The 12,405-nt window shown below is 36.7% G+C and overlaps 1 protein-coding gene across 7 annotated transcripts in view; it reads right to left on the bottom strand.

The window, feature by feature from the left end:
* elp4 (elongator acetyltransferase complex subunit 4) overlaps positions 1 to 12,405 on the bottom strand; it is a 257,514-nt gene that overhangs the window by 191,765 nt on the left and 53,344 nt on the right. For all 7 annotated transcript variants that reach the window (XR_007248965.2, XR_009446851.1, XM_048545052.2 and 4 more), the window contains 2 exons: positions 12,016 to 12,168; positions 3,022 to 3,164 (listed from right to left, as the gene is read on the bottom strand). Coding sequence is in view for 5 of the 7 variants with exons in the window: in XM_048545052.2 (XP_048401009.1) it covers positions 3,022 to 3,164; positions 12,016 to 12,168 (296 nt within the window). In the remaining 2 variants the exon portion in view is untranslated. The remainder of the gene's footprint in view (positions 1 to 3,021; positions 3,165 to 12,015; positions 12,169 to 12,405) is intronic.

Below are 12,405 nucleotides of genomic sequence, written 5' to 3'. Positions count from 1 at the left end.
GGTCGCATTGGAAAATCTTTGAGAATCTTTGTATTTTTTTGTAGTTGGTCACCACCAATGATTCTCCCACAGCTCTAGTTGCAGAAACACATTTTGGATGACTGCCATTAACATCATCAATTCTATTTTTCTCAAAGGCTGGAAATACACATGCCTGGCACATTACTTAACTCAAGCTATGCTTATGCTTCCATAGCTTCTTCTGCAAAATGATGGCTTGCTTTGGCTTTTGTAAAATTATGAGCCAAACCTTTGAATCACACTCAGGCCAGCCTCTCTACCAATCTGCTTTTAAAAACCACATTCATGTGCTCCTCATCACCACTCATAATTCAGTGTTCTCTTGGCCGTCTCCCATCCTCTCTTGGTCCATCATAGAAAGTTAACTGCTATTCAGGTAACTCTAGTTACACAGTTACCCTTAAGGCCTTTTCCACACTCAGTGTGTGGTGATGCTCCTTTATGAGTGGTAACTTTCACTCACAAGATGCTGTCATCAAACAAAAATGGTCCGCCTATCACACAAATGTATATGAATTTCAGTGCTGGTGTTTGGCCAGGTTTGTAGGCCATGTGTTCTATAGATTGACAGATTGCATCAAACATTGAAACAAATTCCTCTGATCGTTCAAAACAAGCAAGGTACTAAATGTACCTGATCAGTCAATGCTTGCAAAACTCATAATACTATCCAAAATTAGAAATGATTATGCTATTTGACAACATTTTGGGATAATCCTGAGTGTGCAAAGAATTATGCAGATAACCAAACTACGATTGTCAGTTGAGCTTGCAGTGAAGCACATTTGAATGATAGACCATAAAGATATAAACAGAAGTTGGCCATTCATCCCATCAGGTCAGCTACTTCATTCAATGAGATCATGGTTGATCTAATAATCCTCAACTTCACTTTCTTCCTTTAAAACCATAACTCTTGATCCCCCTAGTCCCTTACTGGTGTACTAGAAGGTACATATTTTAATACACAGGGTAGCATGTACACGTACTGTCGTCTGCTTCAACTCAACAAAATAGGTGACTCCCATTTGCTGGTACATTTCTCAGGGCAATGCCTTAACCAATTACAGTCAACTTGCATTGCTTAAAATTTAAACAAAGCTTCGTAGATCATGGTCAATCATCATTAACTGGTGCAACTGGCATGACAAAACCTCTACCACTCAAAGTCCAGTGACCAACCAATCAGCACTCACCTGTCATACAGCACAAATGTTGGTTCTCCACTTAAATCAGTACATTTGTGAATTGCCTTGAAGAGTGCAAGGTGAAAAACTTCACACATAAGGTACCTTTTTCAGTCATACTTAAAGAGTATACAAATGGTAACGCAAACCTACGTGCAGTGCAATTAAGTATCTTGGGACACTTTATGACAGCTAAGGTGCTATAAAAATGCAGGTTGTTGGTGTCTTGCCTCCTTTGTCACTTGTTGAACGCTATTTACAATGAGGTATGACAGGCAATATAGCTCGCGAATTTAAAAAAGAATTTGTCCATGCGATGTTGGTATTAGTTGCGAGGCGAGAAGCTATTGAAGACAGATTCTCCCCGAGGTTTCAAACTGTAATCTATAGTAAAATAGTGCCAATCTTCAAAAATAATTTTAACAAGTCTTTCAGAGAAATTTCTATTGTGAGAAGCTTTCAGCAGTCTTTCTCCAAGCTAGGTATTATCTAGAATGACCATTTCCCCAAAATGAAATTGGTAAACGAAGAGCAATATTGCTGCTGAGTAATTCGATGAAATACAATAAGTAAATTAAAATACTGAATGAAAGATGTGACGCACACTGATCAGGTTGTACACCATAAAGTGCAATGGAGGGAAACTTCAGGAGCAACTTACTTGTTATCTGTTGCAAATAACGTCTGCTCCTCTTTGCTAATCCCTTCCAGCTACTTTAAGATCTAATGAAATCAGAATTTGCTGATCTTGCAAAATCAATTGGGGAAAGATTCTACATTGCCAGTGTTAAGCAGCAGGTATGAATTCAGCATACAGGAAATAAATGAAAAGTTCTTATAGTGCAAGAATTGACAACAGATTGCAACTTCAGCACAGCAGAGTTATTTCTCAAGTCACGCTAGAATATATATTTGAAAGTGGACTTTTTCAAGCCATCTTTTTCCTGGCTTTATGAATGCTTGTAATTAAAACTTCCTCCTTGTTTTTTTTTATGAAGCAACTTGGCGGTAGGCTTAATCGTGTTACTGTGCATGCATGTCTGCCCAGTCAAGCATGAGTTAAACAGAATATTAACTACCCAATGATGACAAGAGAAACAGCTGCAGATCATTGCTTACAGAGTAAAACCATGAAATAAAGCCATTCATTCAGCTCAAAACTAAATCAAATGTATAGTTAAATCATATAATATTTATATTTCAGCACTGTTCATAGATTAAACATTTCAAATAAGTTCCATGTAATGGTATAAACGGTAGTAAGGCTATATTTGGATATACAAATAAACATAAAACATGTAACCAATATTCTGAGTTGCTCTATACAAGGATAGAATTTTGTAGAATGAACACAAAATATTTTTTGAATCAGTAGGGAATACCTGTACAAGGCTATTTTAAAATATTAAATGGTGCAACAACTTCATTTGGGGGGTTCACTGAACAGAAATTTGCAGTTGTGTCATTGATGCAATAAAAGGGAGGAGATGGCCTAGTGATATTATCGCTGTACTATAAATCCAGAGACAAATTCCTCTCAGTATCTGGAATTAAGAGTCTAATAATGATGGTGAATCCATTGTCAAAAGTTGGGGGGGCAAAACCCATCTGGTTCACGAATGTCCTTTAGGGAACAAAACTGTCATCCTTCCCTGGTCTGGCCTACATGTGACTCCAGAAGCACAGCAATATGGTTGACTCTTAACTGCCCTTTGGGCAACAATTGCTAAGCAGTCAGAGACACCCTCATCCAATGAATAAATTAAAAAAAACATATATTTTAGGCTCCTTTGCAGCTCAGCCAGGAACTTACCCACACTCAATCACTGTTAAATCCAATGGAACTTCATCAGGTAGGAAAAATCCATGGCACTTGACTGATTGTTGGAGCTCGGTACTCATTGTTTTGGATACATTATAATAGTGGCCAAATCTTGAGGAGGATGTCAGGGCTGTCTGTCAAAAGAAGTACACACCTTTAAAGATCAAATTAAAATCATCTAAAGTGTACTAGCACTGAAGTAAGTTTCAGGAAATGTCAACAGAATATTATCAAGAAGCAAATTTTTAAATGCTAAAATCTTCAACGTAAACACACTGAGACGCAGTGGTGCCAACGTCAAAATCAGGGACTTACTGCTGGTTTATAGCTCCCTTTCAGACAGAAACAAAATAGTCATCACATTAAGGTATAAATCTTAATTTAAACTTCTTTTTGTGAGAAAATAATATTTTTGCTGGAGTTCCACTTAGTGATTTCTTAGCTAAAGATCCGAAAGTACTGAGATTAAAGTGAGTCAATTTAAGCAGATTGTCATCTACACTGACAGTCTTATGTTTCTGCAGTGGTTGATAGGAATGCCAACCAGTGTTTCTATTCTAATATGAGCACTCTTACCTCTGAGTCAGAAGTTTGTGGGTTCAAGTGTCGTTCCAAGGATGTGAGTGCAAGGTCTTGGCTAATACTACAGTGCAGTATTAAAGGGCTGCTGCACTCTTAGCTTCCTACTAAAAATGTTAAAATCGAGGCCCTGCTCATTCCCTCAGGTGAATGTAAAAGAATGTAAGAACATGAGAAATAGGAGCAGGGGTGGGCTATTCAGCCCAGTAAGCATGCCCTGCCATTCAATAAGATCATGATTGATTTGCCCCAGGCCTCAACTCCTCTTTCCTGCCAGTTCATGTTAGCCCTCAACTCCCTGATATTTCAGAATATCTTCAAATACTTTAAATGATATAGCCTACTCAATTCTCTGAGGTAGAGAATTCCACATATTCACTACCCTCTGGGAAACAGAAATTTGTTCACATCTCAGTTTTGAATGAGTGTTTATTCTGTAACTATGTTATCTCAATACCTATCCTGTAAATTCCTCTCAGTATCTTGTATATCAATATAATCATCTCTTATTCTTCTGAACTCTAAAAATGAATAAAAGCCTAACTTATTTAGTTATTTATGATAAACCAACCCCTTCATCCCAGCAATCAGCCCAGTAAATTTGTTTTGAATTGCCTTGAATGCTAACTGATCCTTTCTTAAATAAGGTACCAATTTTTTTCAACAATCGTCCAGGTGCAGCTGACCATAACGCTATATAATTGTAACAATACTTCCTTATTTTTTAAACTCCAACCCCTCAGCAAAGAAGCGCAAAATTCTATTTAAACTTCTTAATTAATTGCTGCATCTGCATGCTAGATTTTATGTTTCATGCATAATAACACCCAAATCCCTCTGCGTTGCACATTTTTTGGAGTCTTCCTCCATTTAAATGGTTGCCTTCTTTTTGAATCTGTTAAAACAGATGACCTCACACTTTTCTATATCAAATTCCATCTGCCAGGTTTTCACCCACTCTCTCAATCTATCTATATCTGTTTGCATCTTCCTTATGTCCCCATCACAATATGTGTTCCCACCTAATTTCATACCGTTAGCAAATTGGATACATTACACTCTGGCCATCCTGCCAAGTGAATAACAGACAGCAAACAATTGAGGTCTTAGACTGATCTTTGTGACAGTACATTAGTTGCATGTATCCAACTGACAAAGTCCCATTACTCCTAAATCAATCTTCTGGAAATTAACCAGTCTTCAATTCATGCTAACACATTACCTTTAATACTGCGAGATCCTATCTTACATCTTTTGTGTGGTACCTTATGGTGAATATCAGCATCGTGGTATGGCGACTTAAAACACTTTTGACTGTATTTCTTGTACATAAAAAAAGTGACAATAAATTACTATACTATTCTACTGGCTTCCCCTTATCAATATGTTTGGTATATCCTCAAAGAACTCTAGAAAATTTATCAAGCATTATTTCTCTTTCATAAAACTATGTTGACTTTGTTTTATTGTGTTAGGCTTTTTTTTAAATGCCTAGTAATTTTTCCTTAATCATGGACTTTAGCATTTTTCCAATGATAGGTGTTAATCTTACAGGTCTTCCCAGTTTCCAGCTTTCTGTTTCTCTTCTTACATAAGGATAACACTTGGGTGGTTCTCCAATCTGCTAGAAACCTCCAGGAATCCAATGAGTTCTGAAATATTTTGAATCAATACCTTCACAATTGCTGCAGCTGCTTTCTTTAAAATCCTTGGATTCAGGCCATCATGTCTTGGTGACTTGTATGCCTTTAGTTCTATCAGTGTGTCAAATACTTTGTCCCTTGTGACAGCCGGTTATAAGATCTTTCTTCTTATTTGCACTTTGCTTTTCAGTTATCTTCAGAGTTCTAAGTGTGTCCCTCAGCATGAAGACCAATGCGAAATACTGATTTAAATTATCTGCCATTTTCCTGCTCCCCATTATTAATTTCCCAGTTGAACTTCCAAGGGATCCACATTTGCTTCAGCGTGTCTTTCCTTTAATATACTTAGAGAAGCTTTTGCAGTTTTTTTTATATTTCTTGCCAATTCAGTTTGATAACTAAATTTCTCCCTTCTTATTAACTTCTTACTCATCCACTGCTGGTTCCTAAAAACAGTCCCAATCCTTTGGCTTACCATTAGTTTTCATCACTTTGTCTGCCTTAGTTTTTGATTAGATACCGTCCTTGACTGCATTCATTAACTGTGGGTTCATCCTTCTCATCGGGTTTTTCATACTGACTGGAATAAATTTTTGCTGAGTGTTATGAAATATCTGCTTAAATGTCTGCCATTACTTATGCTCTGAACCTTTCGCTTAGTGATTTTCCCAGCCGGTTTTCAATGCCTCCTTCTTCTTACCTCTGTAATTACCCTTATTTACTGGTCTGAAACTTGAGTTGCTCACTCTCAAACTGAATTGGAAATTCAAACGTCCTCCAAAATTCTATTACAGATCCATGCTTTCCAGCAAGAAAGATCATACAATGTTCATTCTGAAGGAACAGGCGGAAGGTCTCCCTACTACAATGGCCAATATTTATCACTGAGCACCCTTAATATTAATAAAACATATTAACAGGGTTGCTGTATCTGGGTATACAAAATGGTTGCCATGTTTCCTACATTACAACACAAACTACTTACTTGATAAAAATAAACTGTTTGGATATCCCGATATTGTGGATGGCACTATATAAACAGAACTCTTTCCAATTATCTAGATCATCCAATTATAAAGCGAATATGTGTGACACGTTGGGCTGAACTGGGATGCACTTGGTGGCTTAAAAATGGCAGTTATTGTTCAAATTTACACAAGTATGGAAACGTCCTGGTCTTGGAACTAAACGTTATCGATTTGAATCACACAAGACTTGATGGCCAAACAAGGGGTGTTCGTAACATGACCAAACAGCTTGAAAATCAACTGCAAATCCTGTTATCTCATACCAATGGCAAGTGGCAAGATTAGGAAAGATTCCTGGTTGATCATGTGATGGAAAGATTACGAAGACTGAGCCAAATGCAAGGTATCAGGGATGAAGTGAAGATTTTTCAACGAGTATTGAGCATAAATTTGTAAAAACTAAGATTAACGAGGCGATGCATAAGTTATAGGATTTAATAACAGCACTTTTATGTTATAAATAACATTCTGTACACCTTTATATGCATTTGTGTGTTAATTGAAATAGCAAAGCATAATCTGAGAGAAACTGGCTGGTTACTATTTTAACAACATTTTTACAATTTCATTATGATAACATTAATAATAGTATCCACTGAATTCACATTTGCTTGAAAATTTTTGCAACATAAATATAGAAACAGACGCATGCTCTTCAGCAAGAAATGCTGTTGTAAACACATGCTAGGAGAGTGAATTTATTGTTGGACAAGCACTGAAAACAATTTATACAGGGCTGTCCTTTGGTCTGTATAATCTAGTCTTTATCTGGATTACCCATCACAATGTTTTTATTGCATTCTCTGCTAGAGCTCATCTTTTCATTGTGTACGTCCTAGTCTCCTTAACATTTTAGCAAGGCCCTGACTAACTGAACTTTGATCTGATGTCTTCATTCAGGAAAGCACCAGGTAGTCTATTTCAGATGCAAATCCTCACTGAGGCCCCGGTAGTGTTTTCTAAGAAAGCAAAGAGAAGAAACAAGAAATTTCCAGGGTCTACTCAGAGGATCCCAGGGCACACTGGTGTCTTTAATCCACAACGCTGTATGGATTAAGGTGGGGGATAACTTTTTTTAAGTTCACAAGAAAGAGTATTGCTTCTACAAGCTGGGTGGAGACAGATCTTACTCTAATAAAATAGTAAGTAATAAAAGCATGGTCTGTGTCAGAGAATTGTGAATAGGCCTCGTTTTACAAATTCCCAGGCTCAGTGGGAAGCTTGCTAAGGCCTACCTGAACCAACTAAGTGTGAGTAATCTGGCTTAGTTGAATAGCTAGGCGAAAGCTTTTCTTTCCGCAGAAGTTGCAAAGTAGATAAATTTATTATTGGAGGCAACTGCAACTTGTGCTTTTCTCTTCATTGCTTAAGCATGGGTAGGCTGGAAGAGAGGAACAGGCAGAAACTGTCAGATAGCAGACTGCTGGCTTTCAGTCTACTGTCTGCTGCTAAATGTTTCTAATTGCGACACTAATGTGTTAGAAATCTCAGATTCAAGATGAACCTAGGCAGAAAATTGATTTCATGCTGTGACAGCTTATATATTGCCCAAAGTACACAAACATGTCATTGAGAAGCTTTTGCATCCTACAATTTTGTTTACAGATGAATTGCAGTTACTTTAGTAATCTTGGAAAATGGAATTTTTTTCGGTTTTTAATAGCCCCTGCAGTGTACACTAGTAGTGGACATGCTTCTGTCTGCATTGTACACTTAATTATCTGCAGGATAATGTACAGAACTTTTACAATAAATGACAATGAATCATTCAGTCTCAAGAGCTTATTTGAATTTTAAACTGTGACATTGTTGCATAAATCAGGAGCAATCTGTTGAAATAACTGGGGCTTACAAGCATGGAAGATCTAGCTGGTAGGCCTTAAGGGGGCTTTTGAGCCTGCAGTCATTTTATGTCACTTGTATGTTATCTCCACAACGATTAGATTGCTATGACAATGAAGCTGATACATTCTCAAGTGCTATCTTTACTCATTTAGCACATGGATAAGCAAGTCAATTGCTTGATTCAGTGCTTTCAAATTGACAGATCATACTCAATCAAATCTTGTTCAACCATATTTGATTCAGTATTGAATTATTTTTTGTCTACTGGCAGTATTGAGATTTTTGTTGAAATTAATGCAAAAACACAAATATATTTCCCACATTTGAACCTATCATTTGAGGCAGAACTTCCATGTGGTATCGTTAAAAATACAAGATAAATGCTGAAGCTTCTGAGAAACAAACTGAGAAATCCACCTGCGCCAAGACACAGAAGTGTATTTATGTGCACCTCTGAAGCATACAAAAACAGTGGAGGCAATTACACACGGCAGCTGCAAAAACATGGCATTTTGATGGTAACACTCGAATGATTTAAATTAGTGGTGGATTGGGCAATGATCATTATAAATTCACTGAAGGTAAGTGCAATATGCATATCTTCAGGTTCCTCTTTTTACACATTCAACTGTGCTTTGCATTCTAAGATCTTACTTCAACGTTTTAAAAAAATCGGAATCATAGCAGTCACCTTTTGCCTTCTTAAAATTTATTTTCTTTTTCTGGTAACATCATGAGCAAAGTGCTCTATAAGTGTGCATTTTGTTTTAAAGAGTGGCTGGGTAATTTATTTAAGTACTCAGCCCCTTTAATTTTTTTTGGCATGGCTGAGCACTCACAGTAACTTGTGTCATCTTGTGTGTTGGAATTCATCATATTGATGTCAGGCTGCAGGGCCTACGGGGTGCAGTGATCATGAGGTTCAATTCTAATGATGTGAGCAGAGATAGTGAATGGAAAGATGAACTCCTCCCTTTAATGTCACCTTAGGAGGAGTTCTGCACATATGTCTTGTTCCCAGTATAAAGCGCCATTATGAGACGCTACTGAGGTGCTTAGAAACATACAAGTGTTTGTCCTTAAAACATTAAGGATCATGTGCTAATTCAGTCAAAAACATTTCTCCATTAACTATTCAACGTTTCAAAATGAGATTCATTCATCCATTTATCCACTTTGAAATTGCCGGAAATCTTGTGACTACCCAGCATCCTTTGAGTGATCAAGTGGACAGTGTATCAGTGGTTAGTTAATACATCTTTTAAAAAAAACTATTTAATCACTTATGAACTTGAATGAAGCATTTTACTTTACTCTGTAGCATACCGCTGTATTAATAGGTCTGAATAAACTGGATTATTTGGTCGGGAACGATTTTTTTTATGGTAATACATCAAGAAACCAAAAGCTATTTACATTTGAATAGAGCTTGTCGAAGCAGCACTCCTCTGCTAAATATGTACCAGTAACTTCACACTGTGAAATGGACTACAGCCAAAGCAGAGCAGAGATGTGATGTGACCTCGGGGACAAATTACAAGTTTGCCTCATAAATACTATAATAAAAAGTCTTTTTATCCAGAATTTTTCACGTTTGTGTTAGGTTTGTTTTTTTTAAAAACCAGCTTCTAGAAATTGGATGCATAATGGCTTCTGGTATTTGATCTATGATCTTCAAAGCTTGCTTACCAATCGTATAATCTAGTTTATTTAGCCTTATTAACACAACAATGCATTGTAAAGTGAAATTAAATGATGAATTCAAATATGTTGAATACATTAACCTCTAACATTGACTCATTTTTCCCCAGCAGTAAATGGAGTTGGTTCCATTGATTGTAGTGCCACACAAAAGTTAGAAAGAAAGGACCTGGCATACATTTATTTGTCTCTCTCTCAGCCATTCTTCAAGAGATTCTAAAACTGTAGAATATGGATCTCCTTTCAAACCACTTCCAACTGAACCTAAATATTCATCTTGTAAGAATTAGTAGCTTTAAAATAATTCCACGATTCCTTTACCAATGCAGCTGGCAGGTGCTATCAAAGGCCTTTCATTAGTGCAGGTCTGGCCAATTGCACCGCAGTCCATTCTTCTTTAAGCAACTTTTTAAAATGAATGGGAACTTGATGCTCAAGGAAAAAATCTTTCTATAGTTGCCATCTATGACAAGAACGATGTCAAATAGGTAGAACTCTGCACCTCAGCCCCTATAACTCAATAACCTAAATATTAAATATAGGTCAGAAGATTCAAGGTTCAAATATCCAGCCTATATCAAATTAGCTGATCATTTTATATATTTATTTGCGGGATGTTGGCGTTTCCAGCATTGAAATTTTTACAGTCCATACTCAATTGCTTGAGAAACTGGTAATGAGTCATGTTTTTGGATCATTGCAATCCACATGGCTTCAGTACTCCTCAGTGCTGTTTGAAAGAGAGTTTCAGGATTTTAAGCCTCATGAAGCATTACCAATATATTTCAATCTGTGTAGAATGTCACTTGAAAGGAAACTTGTAGATAGTGGTCAGAGATAACGTGAACTGTAGATGCTGGAGAATCTGAGATGACAAAGTGTGAAGCTGGATGAACACAGCAGGCCAAGTAGCATCTCAGGAGCACAAAAGCTGACGTTTCAGGCCTAGACCCTTCATCAGACAGTCTAGGCCCGAAACGTCAGCTTTTGTGCTCCTGAGATGCTACTTGGCCTGCTGTGTTCATCCAGCTTCACACTTTGTTATCTTGTAGATAGTAGTGTTCCCATCAGTTTACTGCCCTTGTCCTTCTAGTCAGTAGTGATTCTAAGTTCAATAATATTGAAGAAGCTTTCGTGAGTTGCTGCACGAAATCTTGCAGAAGATACAGATTTGGCAACAACAGTGTGGAGCTGAAACGCAGCAGGCCAGGCAACAGAGGAGCAGGAAAGCTGATGTTTTGGGTCAGGACCCTTCTTGGCTTTGGAGAGAGTGCATTTTAAAGTAAGTTTCTCTTTGTTACATGTCATCAAGTTAGGAAAAGGGAAAGAAAAACTTTAATTTGTTAGGAGAATATTTTCTAGAGGCTTTCTCCCTTTTAACCTCCCGACTGTTAAGCACTTGCTTCTCATGACAAGAATAAGACTGGGCTTATAATGGATCAGTACCCCACCAACATTCGCTATGGATGATCATATGTTAAGATTAGTCAATTGTTTAACACCCCAGAAAGAACAGTAGGTTTGGTGGTATTTATGGAACTCCACCCCAGCAGCAGTCAATGTACTTTGGAGGGGTTAAATTGACACCAAGACAAAAAACTGCATTTTCTACAAACCATGTGGAATTGACAATTTTCATTATTCCTTACCATCTCCTTAAATCAACATCTTTATGTGAAAACATATTCCAGCTGCAATGATTTGACTAGATTTGACATTTTTAAATAGTTGACACCAGTGCCAATAGAAGACACAATCAAACCTCTTCAAACTTTAACTACAATATGTAAAAATGATTTTATCATGGAATAACATTATTATTCTTTGATTCTTCAGTCAAAATAACTTCAGTTACAGAACAAATTAATTTGAGCATGTTTCTTTAAAAGGTTATTGACTAAATAAAAATGTCACATAGATTAAATATTTGTAACCCTTATAATACTTCATAATTTTAAATAGTACAAGGCTCAAAAATGCAAATGTTAAAAAAAGTATAAATAAATTAGAAAAAAATGTGTTAAAAAATTAGGATAAATTAAAATAGATTAGGAGGGATTAGCGGATAATGCGCAATTTCCAGATTTTTAGGCTTATGTTTTCATGATAAAGCCACAGACTGCAAACATTACAAAAGTTTTTACTGATTAATTTCATATGGTTATGCTTTCAAAAATGCAAAGTTATACCTGTACTTTTGGTAAGTTTTGGTACCGCCATGCTATTGTCATGGAATTCTGGGCAGCAGTGGTAGAATTATTGCTATTCCCCGAATTGTCTTCTGTCTCTCTGATAGCTTCATTGGTCCCTATTACATCATCAAGCAAGGGTGCAGGAAGCTCCTATTCAAACCAAATGAGAATAGTTTGTCTTTGAAATCCATAAGTTTTGACACAAAATTACACATTTAATGTTTCAGCGTTAAATATAAGTGATATAAACTGAAAAGACATAGACAGCTGCAGTTGGAAAAAGAAGTAAACTTTACCAGAACTTGGCAAGAGTAAACACAAGGGTGAAGTCTAATAATTCATGACCAAATCAGTTATTGGCAGTTTGCTTCCAATTTCAAGTTCCTT

The sequence above is a fragment of the Stegostoma tigrinum genome, chromosome 17 (assembly GCF_030684315.1).
Source record: "Stegostoma tigrinum isolate sSteTig4 chromosome 17, sSteTig4.hap1, whole genome shotgun sequence".
In the NCBI taxonomy this organism is placed as follows: Eukaryota; Metazoa; Chordata; class Chondrichthyes; order Orectolobiformes; family Stegostomatidae; genus Stegostoma; species Stegostoma tigrinum.
This window is presented reverse-complemented; position numbering and strand designations above follow the sequence as displayed.